Source organism: Mus caroli, unplaced genomic scaffold, assembly GCF_978045245.1.
Source record: "Mus caroli unplaced genomic scaffold, Mus_caroli_1 scaffold_13, whole genome shotgun sequence".
Taxonomy (NCBI): Eukaryota; Metazoa; Chordata; class Mammalia; order Rodentia; family Muridae; genus Mus; species Mus caroli.
Window position 1 is genome coordinate 103,637,410 of NW_028227268.1, and position 19,910 is coordinate 103,657,319.

The 19,910-nt window shown below is 48.0% G+C and overlaps 1 protein-coding gene across 1 annotated transcript in view; it reads right to left on the reverse strand.

Annotated features, from left to right (window-relative positions):
* Spred2 (sprouty related EVH1 domain containing 2) overlaps positions 1 to 18,566 on the reverse strand; it is a 101,536-nt gene extending 82,970 nt beyond the window's left edge. Inside the window, exon 1 of the mRNA XM_021177869.3 lies at positions 17,757 to 18,566. Within this exon, the coding sequence (XP_021033528.1) occupies positions 17,757 to 17,782 (26 nt within the window). The 5' untranslated portion in view covers positions 17,783 to 18,566. The remainder of the gene's footprint in view (positions 1 to 17,756) is intronic.
* Positions 18,567 to 19,910: the final 1,344 nt, after the last annotated feature.

The window sequence follows — 19,910 nt, forward strand, 5'->3', positions numbered from 1 at the left end:
TTTGAGGACAAGCTCCCTTGGGCTCTCGGAGAGTCCCCACCATGAGAGAATAGGACATTCTGGGTACTTCAGCTTTCCAGGACAAACAGCAGTATAGGGAAAGCTATGAGAAACAGAGGACTGGGGGTGGAGGAACAACAGAAAAAAGAATGTTAAAATGACCAGAAGGGGGCTGGAGAGATGGCTCAGTGGTTAAGAGGACCCGACTGCTCTTCCAAAGGTCCAGAGTTCAAATCCCAGCAACCACATGGTGGCTCACAACCATCCACAATGAGATCTGGCGCCACTCTCTGGAGTGTCTGAAGACAGCTACAGTGTACTTACATATAATAAATAAATAAATCTTAAAAAAAAAAAAAAAAACGACCAGAAGGGGCTGGGGAGATAGATGGCTTAGAGGGTGAGAGCGCCTGCTACACTGAGAGCACCGAGCACCCACACCAGGCAAGCCACGAGCACTTCTGTGAGGAGCAGCTCAGAAGGAACAAGAGGATCATGGGGCTTGCCGGCCACAAGCTCCACGTTCAATGGGACACTGTGTCACCGTAAGAGGGTGATCAAGGTCGTCCAACGTTATCCTTGGATGTCTTATCAGTCCATATTCTCTAAATTCTCTTGCCCCATTCTTTCCTGGAGTCCCCTTGGCACCCTGTACGGTCATAAATCCTTAGCAGACAGGCCAGGTGTGGCAGCTCACACCTGAACTCCCAACACTCTGGAGGCTCAGGCAAGAGTGTATGACGTGTGTGGCTCACAGCCATCATCCCAGCACTTGAAAGTCATCCTTGGCCAAGTTCAAAGACAGAGGTCAAGCTAGGCTACCTCAGATCCCATCTAGACAGAGCCCACTCTCTCTGGGTAAGGCTCTCAGTGTGAAATGCACAGCTGACACCTGGGTGGCAGAGGGTCCCTAGCCAGACCTAAGGACATTTGGCCTCCACTGGTGTGACTCACAGTGGGAATACACAACCCACCCGTTAATCTCATGGGTTAGTTCTTGCGTTTTCGGCTTTCCTGTTATTGCCATCACCTGCTGCCTTCTCTCTTTAAATGTTCATTTTCCATGCACCAAGCACATTCTTTCATTGAATCCTACAGTAATCCTCGGAGGATTCAGGAGAAGCTTCGAAAGCAGCTGCGAGGCAGCCTGGCTCTCCCCTTCTTCCCCACCGTTAACGATGCTCCTGCTGCTCATGGTGGAGGTCAGGTTAGGGAAAGAGCCCACCATGGCATCACGGTTCTGGCCGTCAACCTTCTCTGAAGCAGTGCCCCCATGCGACGACAAGGCAAGTGGCACTTCTGCCTGTGCACAGGTTCTGAGAAGGCACTGTCTCCAAGGGGCCTGGAAAGCCAAGCTGCAGCAGAGGGCAAAGTGAGAGAGAGGTGGAATGGTGGCTGAAAGCTCACTTCCTTGCCTTAATTGGCATCCATCTTAGTGTTAATTGGCTTGGAGCTAAGTACCTTTCGTATGAACCCGGGGAAGCTGACCTTTGGAGCGGCTGGTGACTTGGTGGGTAAATATGTCTTTATGGACTTCATAAAATGCAGTCTGTGTAAACACACCCTCAAGAACTGTTAAGAGCACTGGGTGGCTGGAGTATGGCACAAAGGTGGCCTTTAAGATTGCTGAGTGCTCGGTGGTTAGACATTTAAGAAATCGAACATGCAGATATAGTTTCAGTTTGGGAGGGGGGGTGGATCTCAAACTGGCAGGCAAGCAGAGGAACCTCCTGGGGATCACACCAAAATGCAGATCAGGGCTGAGATGGTAGTGTTCCTCAGCAAACATAAAACCTGGGGCTCCATCCAGCACCACATAAAACTGGGCATGGTGTGCATATTGGGGAGGTGAAGCCTGAGAGATCAGGAGTTGTTCAAGGTTAGCCTTGGCTATGCAGCAAGTCTGAAGCTAGCCTGGGCTATATAAGAACACACACACACACACACACCCCTAAAGCATACTGCAGCATACACACACATACACACAATCCCAGTACTCAAAAGCAGAAGTAAAAGGACTGAGGTTAAAGCCTATCCTGGACCACACAGTAAGCATAAGGTTAGCCTGGGCTACACATAGAAACTCTTGTCTCAAAAAACAGGAGAGGCTGCCAGGTGGTGGTGGCTCACACCTTAAATTCCAGCACTTGAAGGTAGAAGCAGAAGGACCTCTGAGTTCACAGGCAGCCTGGTCTAAAGAGTGACTTCCAGAACAGTCCCGGCTAAACAGCGAAGCCCTGTTTGGGAAGAGGGAGGAGTTGTTAACAGAAGAGGGAGAAGGGAAAAGGGGCGAGGGGAAGAGAAGAGAGAGAAACAAAGGCAGAAGGCCACTGTTGTAAGGCTGTCAGGACTTCCTCAGAGGCCCAAGCCCCCATCAAGATGACCTTGTCAAAATGCTGTAGGATAGAAACTTACAGCTTGGCAAGCTTCCGGGCCCCAGTAACAAGGCAAGGATGAACTGAGAGCTAGAAACCTGTGAACAGGGGTTAAAAATGGAAGCTTAGCCCCAGGAGAGCACAGGTGAACTCAGGATTGCATCTTCTCTCTCTCTCTCTCTCTCTCTCCCTCTCTCCCTCTCCTTCTCCCTCCCTCCCTCCCTCAAGCACATTCTCATACAGACCAGCTGGCCTCAAGCCTGTTCTGTAGCTGAGTCTGGCCTTGAACTCTCAATTCTCCTTCAGAGAAGGCTATCTCTTTCCAAGCACTGGGATTAGAGGTGTAAGCCAACCATGATTGTTTCATTTCGTGGAAAAGAAGGGTTTCCGGAGTTCTGAGCTGTTGGTTGACACTGTCCTTCAAAGCACTTGCCACACAAGCTGACAGCCTGAGTTCTCTCCCTGGAAGCTGGGCACAGAGCTAGATGCCAACAGCTCACTGTGTAAACCCAGCGCTCCTACAAGACAGACAGGAGAATCACATGGAAACCCTACAGAAGGGGGACGGGGGATGTATCCAGGAAGGTACGATGGCACAGCCTGTAATCCTAGCACCCAGAAAGCTTAAGCAGGAGAAATGCTACTGACTTTTAGGTCAGCCTGGCATACACAATAAAAGCCTATTTAAAAAAACAGTAACGGAAAATGTTCTCCCATGACCAACAGAGCAACACGCCTTTCTCTCTCTTTGCTGTTAACAGTGTATGTTAGCATAAACTGTCACAGCCATGTGCCTAAACTACTACCCATCCCAGCCTGGCAACCACTGCCCTTCACCCTGGAGACCAGCATATCGAATACTCCTTCCTGCTTCCTGCTGTCTATGACCACATGGTCTTGGCAGGAAACCTCAAAAGCACACACTGGCATAGACAGTGTGGCATGGACAGCAAGAGAAAAACATAGGTAGCCCCAGAAATGCTCCTTCTGTAGCCCAGAAGCAAAATCCTGGGAACTTTATTTGAGGGCTCATCTCTCTTGCAGGATGGCCATCTGGAGGCCCCTTGCCTCCACTCCCAAACTTCCTGTACCCCTGCCAAGCCACAGGCGACACACACAGGAAGAGCATTTGGAAGCTCTCTGCCTCACCCTTGCACAGCATGTGACCAAGGCTAGCAATCTGTTCATGTTGATGCTTCAATATCTACGTGGGCCACATGGATCTGAACGGATGTTGTCTCCATCTTCTTCTTGTCTCCTGAGGCTCTGACAACTCAGAGCTAATGAAGGTCACAAATGTTTAATATAAAACCCAAAACGGGCTGGGACCAAGACCAGATGCTACCTCTGACATAGCTCAAACCACACCATGGCTGTATGACCTTAAATTGCCTTGCCAGACTACAATGTACGTGTTGAAGAAGGGACCTAAGCTTGTCACTTCCCAACATCTCTAGCTCTACAATGCCGGGCTGAATAAGTAGCAGATGCTCTATTGAGAGAGGCAGCAATAGGAAGCTAACACACTAGAAACCCTCCCAGGGGTTCTAAGGAGGAGGCCCGACCTTCAGAGTCACAGCAAGGTGCTTTACCATTCTGAACGTCACACCTTACGACCAATGACCTCTCATGAAAGCCACTTTTCCAGCAACACCTTCAGCGCTAAAGCCAAACTGAAAAATCCTATCCGACATGACAGACACAGTGCCAACTGTCCCTGTCGCCAACCTAGCCCGCACCCTCTAACTAGTTTTGTTACCAACTTATAGCTTCTTCATCTGCTTGCTCAGGTCTTCAGACAAAAGTCCCAACACCTACTTCCTGGCCTAGCACTCAGCAATCTCCAAAGTTAGCCTCAGGGGACCATACTGGTTTTCTCCAGCCTCACCAAGCATGAAGTTCTAGATGGGGGTGTCCTGCTTGGAGAGGAAGTCTCAGAACAAGAGCTGGCCCTTCCCCAGCTTGTTTGATCTGCCTCTCCCTGCAAATACACTAGCACCCTTCTGCCAGTCTGCAAAAACGCAAAGCTTTGCTTTGGCTAGTATAATCACCAAAATAAATAAATAAATAAATAAATAAATAAATAAATAAATAAATTTTAAGAATCAATTTATTTCTTTTTCTCTTTAAGAGAAAACCATAGAAAATCAAAGCTTGTTGTGTTTTTAAATTTATTTTTCAACTTGTAAAATAGGTTATTATTATGTAGCTTTGGCTACTCTAGAACTATGTAATACAGGATGACCTGAGACTCACAGACAGCCACCTGCCTCTGCCTCCCCAGTGTCAGGATCAAAGTATCTGTGTTGGCATGGGTGTTTATTTTTTGTTTATTACTTCTGGTTTGGTTTTGTTGTTGTTGTTTGTTTTGTTTTTGAGATGGGATCTACTATGTAGCTCTGAGTATCCTAGAACTTGCTATGTAGTCAGGCTAGCTCAAACTTATGCCTCTGCCTTCTGCACTTACAGGCTTGGCTCTACAGTTTTGTTGACTGATTATGAGCAAGGGATCAAACCCAGTGCTTTGTGCATGCGAGGTAAGTGCTCTATCACAGAGCTATATTCCCAACCATCATGTTTGTACTTTTAAAAGATTATTTGTGTGTAAATCCCTGCATGTGGTTATATGCACTATATGCTTGTATGAGTCCAAGGAGGCCAGAAAAGAGGATAAGATCCCCCAGGAACTAGAGTTACAGGAAGATCAGACATCACGTGGGTGCTGGGAACCGAACCTGGATTCTCTGCAAAAAACAGTGAGCACTAACTGCTGTGCCATCTCTTCAGCTTTTTTTTTTTTTAAAGCAATGAGGTTTCTTTATAACATCTGCCTCTAGAAGAGTCTTAGAATGTTGTTGTCCAAAGACATGCACTAGCATGACCAAGACCACACAGCAGGTGAGTGGCAAAGGAGTAGGAATCCATGTGTCTCAAATCCTAGAGCTCACTACATGCACGCACGCAACGTCTCTTCTTTCCTATTTGGAATCCATGGAGTTGGGGCAGCCTCTTCTCCATTATAAAGAGGAAAGCACTACAGAGAAGGGGCGTTTCGTTCAACTGCTGCAGGGATGGGGAGATGGATGGAGCGGAAAGAGGCAAGATTCACCCCAACACAAGTACCTGCCTTAATCAGAAAACCAAGTACTGACTCATGGTCAACATCGAGACCACCTGGGCTCCACCTTTCCCCTCCTGAAGAGCCTCTCTGGCCCATCTGGAATCTTACAGCTGGCTGCTAACTTTCTAACTGTGAGGAAGAAACTCAAGGACCCATGCCCCTGCTTCCCCGGCACGTGCTCCAGGGACTACATTTGTAGCTCCTAATGAATCTTGAGTTGAGAAAAAATATAAAACAAATATCCACTATCATTTCAGCAATACCTAATGAGGCTCTGTTTTATTATGGTAAGAGCACTACTGTGTGCACTGAAAAAGATACACACTATGTGGGTAATACTGCAGAATTCAGTTCACAAACAACACTTAGATTACATAAAGGATCCCGACTACTTGTGAGCTAGTGGGTAGTTAGTCAATTCAAGACTTGCAGATTGGGACTGGTCAGGCGGCTCCCTGGGTAAAATCTCACAGCCTGGGTTTGACTGATTGATGGACCCTGCATAGTCAAACAAGAGATCAACTCCGAAAAGCTGTCCGCTGACCTCTACACCCACACTGTGGGTCATACCTGCCCACACAGGCACACACACAACCCAAACTAAGTAGCAAGACCCGCAGGAGCTGGAGAGAGCCATTAATAGGAAGAGCTGCTCTTACAGAGGCCCCGAGATCAGGCTACTCACATCTCCAGCTCAAGGGGATCTGACACCCTCCTCTTCTGCCTCCCCATGAACCTGCACTCCCAGGCACATACCCACACACATATATACAGTTAAAAAAAAATACAAATCTTTAAAAATAGTCTTGAAAAGAGACTTCCTGGGAATGGACCTTAGGCCCTACTCGGGATCCTCAGGAAGAAAACTACGACAGACTAATAAAGCACTGGGTCCCCCTTCCTCCCAGGAGAGCTACCAGCTTTCGTATTTTTAGTGCTTCTTTTGGGGGGAGGGGGCGGAGACAAAGAATCTCTCACTTATTTTAGCCTTGTGGTCTATTCTTAGATCTCCAGCAGCCAGGCCCAAGTACAGCCCTCCCTCCTCCAATTCATATTCCAGTCTCTCCCCATTCCTCACCAGGAATTATCTCAAAGAGTAAGAACTGACAAGTGACAGATCATTTACATTTTAACCCTATTCACACTTAGGTAAATGGTTTAATATGCATGCTAATATTCCATCATTATTCCAATTAAGGAAACTATTATGTTAAAGTGTTTAATCAGGAGGGTTAGGGAGAGCTGCAGACACCTAAAATTAACCTCCAATAGTCTTGACAGTCACCCCATTTAAATGCTTGGCTATAAGCAACTCTTACTTAAGATTTCTGCTTAGGCACACAGGGATTCCTGATAAGACCTAAAAGCAATTCATTTCCTAACAAGATTGCTGTCTAAAAGAATAAACTATAAGAGCCACGATTTAAATACAATCGAAGCCCCAAGCAGTGGCATGCCAGGGAATTTAAACACCATCATCTTGATCCCTGTTAACAACAATGCTATCCGCATCAGAAACAACACAAGAACTTCCTCTCTCTCTGACCTTCTCTGTTTAATTATTTCCTGTGATTTCTTCTAGGGCTGAGCTTGCATGCTGCCCAGGGCCAGCAGGCTTTCCGTACACGACTGATTTCTCTAGAAGATGCAGACTGCCAGCAGCCTGTTGAGATGTTCCGCAGTTGGGGGCCTTCGTGTACTTTTAAGTGACAGATTTTTTTGGGCTCCTGGCATGCATAACCAACTTTTTGGTTTTCTGGGGTTTTTGTTTTGTTTTTGGAAGGGAGGAGTTGGTTCTCTCTCTCTCTCTCTCTCTCTCTCTCTCTCTCTCTCTCTCCCTCCCTCCCTCACACACACACACACACACACACACACATACACACCATTTTTGGTCTCTATGTGTAGCCCTGGCTGTCCTGGAACTCACTTTGTAGAACAGACTGGCTTCAAACTAAGGGACCCTCCTGCCTGTCCATCCTAAGTGCTAGAATTAAGGATGTATACCACCATGCCTGGCTTCAACTTTTATTTTCAACTGCCAGAAGAAAACACAAAGTTTTCCTCAACTCATTCCCATCTAAAGTCAAACAGGAAATTCTGTTAAGGTCGAGAAAAGATAGTTTTGGTACTATCTCCCAGTTACTATCTCCCACTTTGTCCCATGAGCCACAACAAATGAAGTACTAACAATACCAGGTATGTTTCATTATCTTAGATCTAGACCCATATACATGAAATAAAAAAAAAAAAAAATCTTAATTCCTTCTGAAAACACGAACATCTCAGGCCCCACCCAGTCAGGATCCCACCCCTATACCAGCCCAGTACTTTCCTTTTGAAAGCTACTGGTCCAGGTAGAGTGTGCCCTTCTGGCTACTGTCCTCATACACACTTTCCATCTGGGATAAGGCAGGCAGCTTGTTCTCTCTCCAAGTAAGAACTTACACTGTTCATATTGCAGGCAGAGGAAGCCACCTTAATGGCTGAGGATAGCTCACTACAGAGCGCGCGTCCAGCCTCCATGAGGTCCGAGGTTCAATCCACAATGAAGGACGGCCAAAGAGATGTCACTTAGCATTAAAATGCTTACAAGATTCTGAGTTCAGCTGGGCAGTGTGTGCACACCTTTAATCCCAACACTCAGAAGGGAGACTCAGGCAGACTTATGAGATCTGAGGATAGGCCACCAGCTGGGTCTAGACTCAGTTCTAGGACAGCCAGAGCTACACAGAGAAATCCTGTCTCAAAAAAAAAAAAAAAAAAAAAGATTGTGTTCAAATTCATTTTCTTAATAGTAGCAAGTCAATGTATTTACAATGCTTTATACAAAGACACATGGTTCTGTGAAGTTGAGAGACACAGCGGTCTTCTATAGATATAAAATCTAAAGTCAAGAACCTGGTTAAAGAAACAAACCCTGAGCCTGGTGAAATGGCTCAGCAGTTAAGAGCATTTGCTGCTCTTGCAGAGGGGCGGAGTTCAGTTCCCAGCACCCACACGGTGGCTCCCAGCCATCTGTAACTCCAGTTCCAGATCTGCTGCTCTCTCTCCTCTGCCTTCCTCAAGCACCAGGGACTCGTGTGGTGCACATGTGGACACATAGGCAAAACACTTAAATACAGAGAATAAAAGTTTCATGACTATAAAAATAAGCTGGCTGGTAGTATTGCAGTTCAGTACTCAGGGAGCAGAGGAGGTCGGTCTGAGTTCAACGCCCGACTCAGACTGGTCTACAGAGTGAGTTCTAGGACAGCCAGGGCTACACAGAGAAACCCTGTCTCAAACAAAAACAACAATAATAACTTCAAGATTAATAATAATAATAATACAACCAAAGTCCTGCTAGACCTGATGGATCATACCCATAATCCTAGCACTGAGGTACCAAGGCTAAACGAATCCCATGACATTCAGGCCAGCCTAGGCCACAGAATGAGACCTTATTTAAAACAAAACAAAACAAAAAAAAGCATAAATCCTGCTGTGATCAAATAAGATAAAAACTTTTAATTGATTATTAGCATCATTATTGTGTGTGTGTGGTGGTAGATATGAAAACCAGAGTGACTTTGTGCATGCTAGTGACCTATATCCTCAGTTGTTGGGCAAGATGTTAACTTTAACAAAATCTTCTCCTCACCTACAGCACAGAGATACTGGAGGGTCAGCCATGCTCCACCCACAGGCAACCACTTGTGTGTACTTACGTACAACACAACCCCTGCGTGCCTTACAGGCCACTCAAGGGCCTTGCTTGCCAGGGACGACTGACATCACACAGATCCTGACAACACTCAGCGTGAAGTTTCCAGAATCCGGGAAGTTAGCAGGTGAGAATAGGGACAAGCACAGCAATCAGTGAACTGAGAAGACAAAACTGTTCTCATACCCGCAAGGCACGAGAAAGTGTCTAACATCCTAGAATGTAAGTTCCTCAAGGGCAGGGCCTGCCTGAGTCACGCTCTGACAAGTATGTGGATTAGGGTAGGTGTTCAGGCGCTCAGTATTCAGTGGCAGGCAGTAGCACTCGGTCACTCGGTTCTCCGGCTACACCCTGCGCTGCTTGTTTCTAGCCATACAATAATTCATACGTGGCTTTGCAATTAGGGCCCTAAGCACATGCTACAGAATCTAAATGTACCACTCACAACCTGTTCTCTAGTGCTCCTAGTGTCCCTGGAACAAAATAAATAAATAGATAGATAAATAAATAAATAAATAAATAAATCTAAGAAAGGACAGCAAGGCCCACAAAACCGGTAAACATCAGAAGCTCTGTATCCTGAGACCTGGTGCACATGGCCTGGGGAAAAGCAGACTAGACTCGATGGGTAAGCAATGAGTAACTATATTAAAACTGTCTACTTCAAAAGATCTGCAAGAGGAACCAAACTATTGGAATATCTACTAAATTAAATTTGCCCAGCACCTCACTTGTTTTCTTGGTAGGAAATATAAAATGAAATACCAACATGGCATGCAAGTAGACACAACACATCCTAAGCCAACATCATCAGGGGAGCCCGGAGGTTCACCCCAGCCCCTCCAGCCCTACTGAGGTAATGACAGCTGGTCATTACCGACACTTCAGAAATAAAGAAGAATGTTTTATTCTCCCAGGACATCAGAGAAGCAAAAGAGAGAGCAGACCATGGCGTTTACGACCTAGCTCTCCTTTGAGAAGTTCCAAGGAGCGCTGAGCAAGGTACTCTACCTTAAGTATGTGGATACTTGACATGGAATTCTGAAGATGAGACATCTTGGCACACAAGGAGCCAGAGCAGATGTGAAGGGGGTCCAGTAAACTCCCAATGTGAGATGTCTAAGGAAAGCTTACCCGGGCTCCTACACTTCTACTTAGTAAGAGCCGGGTCTAGACCAGTTCAACACAATGAGTTTCTGTGCTCCAGAGCTCCTGAGTCAGAAAAGGGACAGAGGTAGGAGCTGTCCAAAGCCACATTTACTCCACTTCCTTCATGGTGGCCTCCCTCTTGGTTTTGGTGGTCCCAAGCTAGAGGTGGCAGCTTATGGCTGTAATTCTAGCACATAAAAAGCAGAGACGAGTAGGTACAATGCTGAGGCTTGTCTGGGTTACAGGGAGTTCTAGGCCAGCTGGGAACTGTCTTAAAAATCAAATGGGGAACTGAAGGGGTGACCCACAACTTTAGTCCCACCACTTGAGTGGTAGAGGCAGTCGGATCTCTGTGAGTTCAAGGTCAGTCTAGTCTACATAGTAAGTTCTAGGCCAGCCAGGGCTACATATTGAGACTTTGACTCAAAAAAACTAAACTAAACAAAACTAAACTAAACTAACTAACTAACAAGCTTGGGGGGTAGAATGCTTGCCTAGCATGCCAAGGCCTGGATGTAAGTGCCAGAACTGGGTGTGTAGCAATTCAATGTCACCCTAGGCTATATGGTGACTTCTAGGCCAAACTGAGAACCTGTGCCAAAAAGAAAAAAAACAAAGCAAAACAAAACAAAAAAACCTTTTTGTATGCAAGAAGAAAGTGAATTATCATTAAATGTTTATGTAGGTGAAATGATTTTTTCATGAAGAAAACATTAACTTCCATCAGATATTCACAGAACACCTACTGATATGCACTATCAGGCCATGGATGGAAGAGCCAATAAATTCTTCAGACATCATGGGCAGTTTCCCTGTGCACCTGCAGTCCCTATGGGACACAAATGTAAGCCCAGCCAGGATATGTGAGCCATCAGGACTAGAGGAGAGATCCAGGGCTATGCAACAGCAGAAAGAAATAACAGAATAAACCACAAAGACAAAAAAAGGAAAGAAGGAAAGAATCTTATTATTACATGAATCAGGGAAAGACAACTGACATTTAGCCTGGCACATTCTATGTGTTTATGAATGGGTCTGCTGGGACTATAACTACAAACAATATAACTAGATCTGAAAAGAATTACTATTGCAAGGACAGAGGGAACAAGCCACTGCCATACATTTCAGAAGCTGCCTGTGTCTGTTGTAATATCTTCAATCAAAAGTACTTAATACAGCCAAGTGTGTCAGCACTCAGGAGTCAGAGGCAGTTAGGTCTCTGTGAATCAAGACCAGCCTAGTCTACATAATGTTCCAGGCTAGCCAGGCTACTTAGGGTAAAATATACTTTGCCTAAAATATAAAACAAAAACAAAAGTACTAAAAGCTAAGATAAATTCAAGCTGATTTCTTTATCTCCACCCACTAAGCACAAATAAAGAAAACTGTTTTCAGTCAACAGTGACAGTCATGTTTACAAAAGGCTACATGAATGTGTTGTTAATAAAGACCATCTAAGAAAGGGAACTGACGTGTGGCCGTGATTGTGCAGCAGAGAGGCATTCAGATCTCTGTGAATTTCGGGCCAGCCTAGTCTACAGAGTGAGTTCCAGGCCAGCCAGAGCTAAAAAAAGAGAAGCCCTGTCTCAAAAGACAAACAAAACACAGAACAACAAAACAAGAAAAGAAAGGGAACCAAGTAGTAGTACAACAGCTGCCTTTTAGGTGGGTGGCTCTTATGTCAGTCAGTCTCAAGTCTTTTATTAATCCTAGCCTACTTTCTTTCCATTTAGGTCCACACCTACCCAGGGCAAACATGCAAAAAAAAAAAAAAAAAAAATACTCCTTGTCCCCACCCCCACGCATGCAAACCACAATGAAATGCAGCAGGCCAATCACGAACTCAAAGCACAATGGGTTGCTCAGAGACAATTTAGAAATACCCTGAATTAGCCAAGTGCCACAGTTAATATTACCACGTTAGTCCACAGGAACAGAACAGCAAAGGGGGGGGGGGCTTGAGGATGATGGGAGCCAGGAGGGAATGTCTAATGAACAGAGCACATTACATGTGTGGGCATGAGATTGTGAAAGAATAAATCAAAAACACATACACTCTGCCACGCAGGGCACTATGTGCGTCCATGGAAAATGTAATCAGAAAGAGCCCTCACATGGCTCAGGTCTTACCTTTAAGGTCTAATTTCCTTCAGAGACCATGAGCCAAAACAAACAACCATACATATCAAAACTTCCTGCTCTACCTCCATTAGCTGAGAATCTGCTGTTTGTGTGTGTTTGTGTGCAGTCCAGTCAGTAATGTAGGATCTCTGCCAGTACTGGGTTCATCAGCACAGCTGCCTCCAGCATCAAGTGAGAAGACTCCACCGGAACCCTGCAGCTACTGCAAATTATTAATACTGTGATTTCTGCAGACTTCTCGAAGGGGTAAAAACACAGACCCATCTTATTATGCCAGAGATGTACTTCTGAGCTGGTAATTTGCTGATCCAGTGACACAACGCTACGTCCAGGCTCTGGGATGTAGAGGCAGGAAGAATGAATGCTGGAGTTTAAGAGCTGAAGACCAGCCCAGCAACACAACAAGACTCCCTAACCCCCATTTCTAAAATCCGACCAATCACACAACAGTCAACTTCTGCTTCCCAATTCTAACCTCAGCCACTACAGTCAGAATGGTGCTGAGTCACCCATGACAGAGTACCACTCTAACAGTTCTATATTCAATTTCACAAAACCAAGCCCTGTGTGCATGCTCGGAACAGGTAAGTTGCTCAGAGGATGGCTAACTACAGCCTGTGCTGAACAAGTGCCACAACTATAATTATTACATTCTTTTCTCCACCCCCCCCCCGCCCCCCCAGACAGGGTTTGTCTGTGTAGCCCTGGCTGTCCTGGAACTCACTTTGTAGATCAGGCTGGCCTGGAACTCAGAAATCCACCTGCCTCTGCCTCCCAAACACATACATGTTAATTCAGTCAGCTGGGCTTGGTTGTACATATCTGTACATGATCTTCAATACTCAGGGGGCGGAGACAGGAGGATTTAAAGTTCAAGTCAACCTGCCTGAACTACAGAGTGAGTTCAAGGCTAAACAGAACCAAAAAAAAAAAAAAAAAGCTGAGTCTGGAAAGATGAAAGCTGGCTCAATGGTGAAGGGTATTTGCTGCTCATCCAAGACTGGGGCTGTGTCCAGCATTCACATTCGGGCTCACCCTGCCTCTAAGTCCAAGTCTACAGGAGCAGATGCTCCCTTTTAGACTTCACAAGCACTACACTCACATGCACAAATGCACACCCACACTAACTGTACATAAAAAACGTAACTATAAGCCGGGCGTGGTGGCGCACGCCTTTAATCCCAGCACTCGGGAGGCAGAGGCAGGTGGATCTCTGAGTTCGGCTACACAGAGAAACCCTGTCTCGGAAAACAAAAAACAAACAAACAAACAAACATAATTTTTGCCGGGTATGGTATTGTATAAATGAAACCCCAGCACTTAGAAGGTAGAGACAGGAAGATCAGGGAGATGTTTGAAGCCAGCCTTGGCTGCACATGGGAGTCTGAGGCTAGCCTGAGCTCATGGCACCCTGTCTCAAGAAAACAAAACTCAGGGCTCTGTTGGGGCGAGTGGATGGCTCAGCGGGTAAAGTACTTACCATGCAAACCTGATGACCTGAGTTTGGTTCACAGAATCCACACAAAGGAGAAAAGAGTACCAATCCCACAAAGCTGTCCTCTGACAGGACTAACATGGCACACGAATACACACACCACACATACACACACACACACACACACACACACACACATATTAAACCTTTAAAAAGACAAATGTCATATGGCTCAGCACTGCCTGTATTTTATTAGGTATAGTGTCCCATACTCGTTTCACCTTAATAAGTCCAACATCCAGTAATATTACTTTGAACCTCCATCCATAATCTTGGGGGCAAATACAGAATCCTCATGCCCAAGTTTGTTTAACTTCACTTTAATTTGCTATGCTCCTCATACCTCATGACAATGAAGAAAAACTATGATAACAAGAAACCCATCAATTTAGTACAATCAGAGTTCAAGGAATGACTTACAGAAACAACCAGGATGCATAGAGGGCTACAGCCATCGTGAAAGGTGCCCGACTAGCTGCGTGAGACCAGGCTCACAAGGCTGGCCACCACCGTTTAGATAACTAGCTAGGAGCAAAGGGGGGTTCTTCCCGACCCGGGCTGTTGAGTGAATTCTCCACTCTGGAGACTAAAGGGATAGTCTCGGACAAAGTACTTAAACTCTCCTCAGGTTCCCCAAAAGGGAGATAACGTGGTGAGTTCTACATATTCCATTCTACAGGCATCCCATGAAGACACTCCAGAAGCCAGTAGGAGAAAGCACACTTCTCATTCCAGCACTCAGGAACCTGAGACAGGAGGATCCCTCTAAGTTAGAGTCCAGCCTAGTCTACATAAAAAGTACCAAGCTAGCCAGGGGATTTATGGTGAGGCCCTATCTAGACAAGAACAAAAATATAACTCCCCAAAAAGCCAATTCAACAGTGGTAAAGACACCAGGGCTCTCTAACCCTCTGAAACTAGAACCCATCTTTAAGACCTACTGTCTCAACAGAATTCTTTAGTTTTTTTGTTTGCTTTGTTGTTGTTGTTGTTTGTTTTTCGAAACAGGGTTTCTCTGTGTAGCTCTGGCTGTCCTGGAACTCACTCTGTAGACCAGGCTGGCTTTGAACTCAGAAATCGGCCTGCCTCTGCCTCCCAAGTGCTGGGGTTAAAGGAATTCTTTCCTTTGGAGTCAGGGTCTTTTTTTTTTAATTTTTAATATTTTTATTACATATTTTCCTCAATTACATTTCCAATGCTATCCCAAAAGTCCCCCATAGCGCCCCCCACTTCCCTACCCACCCATTCCCATTCTTTTGGCCCTGGCATTCCCCTATATTGGGGCATATAAAGTTTGCAAGTCCAATGGGCCTCTCTTTCCAGTGATGGCCGACTAGGCCATCTTTCAATACATATGCAGCTAGAGACAAGAGTTCCGGGGTTCTGGTTAGTACATCATGTTGTTCCAACAATAGGGTTGCAGATCCCTTTAGCTCCTTGGGTACTTTCTCTAGCTTCTCCATTTGGGAGCCCTGTGATACATCCAATAGCTGACTGTGAGCATCCACTCCTGTGTTTGCTAGGCCCCGGCATCGTCTCGGGAGTCAGGGTCTTATTCTTAGCCCAACCTGAGCTCAAACTCATGACATCTCTCCTGCCTCAGTCTCCAGCTGCTGGGATAACAGGTGTGAGCCACCAACTTCAGCTTCTACAAGCCTTCTGATCACAGTCAAACCGATCTGTCTCCCCAAGACTGGAATGAGGAAGTATTCACTTAACACTGGTGTCCTCACCTGGAATCCTTTCGTCTAGGCTAGCAAATGGGGGAAGGCACAAGGCTGACTGGCCACTGGAAAACTGCACAAGCCGACTGCATCCCCAGTGGAAGGAGCCAGGAACCTTAATGCACACTGGGCAAAGCTCTCCAAGAACCCCAACAGCACAGGTACTGTTCACTGCCCCCAAGGCTACTCCGAAGTGCAAGTACAGACAAGGACCCAGAAAAAGAACTGTTTATTGGCCAAGTTTCAAAAGGGGAGGGCCTAGCAGATATTCCTTCCCTCCATATTTCAGCACTAAAACTCTCAACTTTCTTCCCCCACTTTATGATTTCAATGACAGGTATAGTAAGGCAAAATAAGATGTCTAAAACAGCCCAAAGCATGCTGTGAGACTTGCACAGCAGGTGGGAACCTCTCCAGGGACAGGTGTCTTGACAGATTAGGGTCACTGCTGTCAAAGTTCCCTGGGGACACACCGAAGGAAATTCCCTTTGCCGAACATCAGCTTCCTTCCACCCAGTCTGACAATGAACGCCACAGGATAAAAGGCCATTTAAAAACAATCGAGGGCTGGGCCGCAGCTCAGTAATGGAGCTCTTGCTTGTCTGGCTGTGGCAGGCCCTGAGTGCGAACTCCAGACCGAAAACAAAGGAAAAGAAGGGAGATTTCTTAAGAGTGGTACACAGGATTTTGCCACCTGCTACAAGAGCTCTTTAAGCCACCCAGTGGCCCAGTCCTGAGTCACTTCCCCTCTCTGCACTCTAGAGTGTCAATGCTCACGGGGGAGGGGGGTGGGGTGGACACACAAAAGCAAAAGACCCAGGGTTTGGGAGCTAGTCTCCAGCCACTCCCGCTCCACCTCTCCAGGTCCCCCTCCCCTCAGCGTCCCCGAGACTGCGGACCCATTCTGGAGTCCAAGCAGGCGCCGCTGCTACCTTGGCTAATGGCAGCACTGAATGAAAGGAGCCGAGGCAGGCTCAGGATTTATGAATGTGCAAGGGAGGAGGGATATCATGTGACAATAAAGGAGAACGTCTTATTCACAAAAAAAAAAACCACACAAACTGGTGAGCGAATACAGCCACTGAACAGCAGTCTCAGAGGCGGGCACGGCTAGGACCCCTGGCTAAGTACCCGCTGGGGCCCACGGGCAGCCCCGCCCCCAGCTCCCCAAGAGGGAAACGCCTCGAACACTACTAGAGCGGAGATCCAAACCTAAGTGCGACTTAGGCGGGAAGCAGCTGCCACTTGGCCCAGAGACCGTGACAAGCCCGGGTCTCCCCGAGGGGCGAGCACAAGCACCTCTGACTAAGCACCGAGAGCTTTGTTCCCCTCGGGCCTGCGGGCCGGGCACACGCACGGGCACGCGCTCTCCCTCACATACACGCCAGGAGCGCGCTTCCCCGCACGCTCTCCCGCCCTCGCTGCACACGCTTCGGATCCGCCCCCAGTGCCGCCCCGACACCGCGGGGCGCGTGTGCCGGCCCACACGCGCGTGCACACACTCACGCGCGCCGGGACTCGGCAGGCTGCTCCCGCGCTCTGGCCGCTGCGAGGACCCGGGCGCACTGACCCTGTGCCGAGCCCGACTGGCCCTCCCCCAACTCCACCGTGTTTTTATGAATGAAAATGTGGTATGCAAATGAGAGCGATTCAAGAAAACGAAATGGCGGAGCCCGGGCCCCAGAGGGCTCCGGAGAGGGCTATGGGAGGGCAGCAGTGCCAGGAGTCACAAAGTCACCATGCACACAGACCCATCGACCCCGGGATGCCCCGCGTGGAGGGCGTCAGAGCTTCCGCTCCCGCAGCCCGAGGACCGCCCCGAGGTCATCTGCGCGCCCTTGGCCCGGGCTGCGACCTGGACTTGCAGACCCCAGGCGGTTTCTGCCGCCTCCCCCAACCAAGCCAAGAGCCTCGCGCATAGCCCCGACAGCTCAGCCAGCGGCTGCACCCCAGGCCAAGTTCCCCCGACGAGTCCCCTCCTGCGTCCTTGGCGGCGGCCCCCACACTGCCCTGCCGGGCACCCGCGTCCCACCCGCGGCGAACTTACTCGTCCGGGTGTGTTTCTTCGGTCATTTTCTTGTTCACCTAGACGCCTGTCCCGCGGCGTGCAGCCTGGCTCCCTTCATCTTCCTGTGCGCTCGCCCCCCTTCTTCACATCTCCGACATCTCCTGATTTGGTGGTGGAGGGGGGGAGCTAGAGATGAAGGGGGCGCCGAGGCAGGCGGGGAAATGGAGAGCCCCGAGATCAGGGCGAGGTCTGGGAAGGGGCACACCAGGCAGCGGACGCCGTGGGCCGGCCGGGCACGGCCCCGGGGCTCTGAGGGGGTGCAGAGGCGAGATTTGGGAAGGGGACCCGGAGGGGGAGAACAGCAGAAAAACAAGCACGCTCGGGAAGGCGGGCGGGCAGCCGGCTGCGCTGGGGCCGGGCCGGGGTCGCCCCCGGGAACCGGGCCAATCAGGGTTCCGGGTAGTGCTCGCCGGCCGGGGGAGATGCGCCTGGGAGGCGGTGCAGGGCGCCCCGTCCGAGCCCCATCTCGCCACTCCACCGATTTACTCCATATTGGATTCTCAGCGCCGCCAACAGGAGGAGGAAGTAGGGCGGAAGCGATGACGTCTTCCCAGCGGCCAGAGGTGGTGGAGTGCAAAAAGCTTCCTACTTGCGACCAAAATAAAAGAGGGGGGGGGGGAACACACTCACAAAACACTTTGTCCCGCCTACTGAGCGTGCCCCTCTTCTACTCCCCCTCCCGCTAGCTTCCAGTCAGGGAGGAGCCTCGGAACAGCATGGTTGGCACTGCGTTTGTCAGGATCCGAATCCTTGTCTCCGGGGCTCCGGGTTTTAGGAAGCCCAAGAGGGAGGAGGCGGGAGCCGAAGACAAGAGCACATCTGGCTCCCGTTTTGTCCCCTCCCTCCTTCCAAACCTTTGGATTAAAAATCAAGGGGGGAGGTGGCGGAGGGCGGAGATGGGGAGGAGTTTAGATGCTGCCAAAGAGTTTGGGTTTGGAGAAACACTGCGGGGTGGGGGTTGGGGGCAGTGCAGGTGGCCTCCGCTGGCCTCCACATGATGGGATTACTGTCATGCAATACCATGCCCACCTAGAGCGGGCATATTTTTTTAAATATGTACGCAGAAAACAAAAGGCAAACAGCCATAAAACTTTGGCATTGCAGGCAGAGATGAAGTTTAAAGGTAACACCAAAGTAAATTATCCAGTCTGTGAATAACGTTTCTTGTCTCCAACTCTTAGAAGTCTACTCTTAATTTACTGGACCACAGATTACTACCTTTGATGGGCTTTGGCCAAAGAAAGACCCAGGAACTCATTACTCCACCCCCGACCAGTCTTGCCTTGTCTTCCTTTCCTTTCCTTTCCTTTCCTTTCCTTTCCTTTCCTTTCCTTTCCTTTCCTTTCCTTTCCTTTCCCTTCCTCTCTCTCTCTCTCTGTCTCTCTCTCTCTCTCTGTCTCTCTCTCTCTCCCTCTCTCTCTCTCTCTCTCTCTCTCTCTCTCTCTCTCTTTCTTTCTTTCTTTCTTTCTTTTTGAATGTGCGGGGGCAGGAGGAGGATGCATCCATGCATGTCAGCACCGTTTGTGGGCAGAGAGGAGAGGCTGTCGGATCTCCTGGATCTGGTTGCTAGCCTCTGTGTGGGTCCTAGGAATTAAACCACAGTCTTATGGAAGATCTTAACTGCGAGCCATCTCTTCATACCTCTCTTTAAATTATTTTTCCTACCATGGCCTAGGACCTGCCTGAGGTTTTCTGAGAGGACCTATGCACCATCTAGACAACGAGCAGGATTGCACCCAGGGCTAAACTTGTGGATTTGCCTGGAATCTGAATTTGTGATATTAAAACCCATTACAGTTTTTGAAGGGGGCACCATGTTTTCACTTGACACGGATGCCACCAATTACAGAGTCACTGGGTATTTCCTGAGGTCTTGCCATGGAAAAAGGGACAGGGATTATGTCCTCAAGACTAATAGACATTTCTTTTTTTTTTTTTTTTTTTTTTTTTTTTTTTTTTTTTTTTTTTTTTTAGGTTTTTCGAGACAAGGTTTCTCTGTATAGCCCTGGCTGTCCTGACACTCACTTTGTAGACCAGGCTGGCCTCGAACTCAGAAATCCGCCTGCCTCTGCCTCCCGAGTGCTGGGATTAAAGGCGTGCGCCACCACGCCCAGCTGCTAATAGACATTTCTG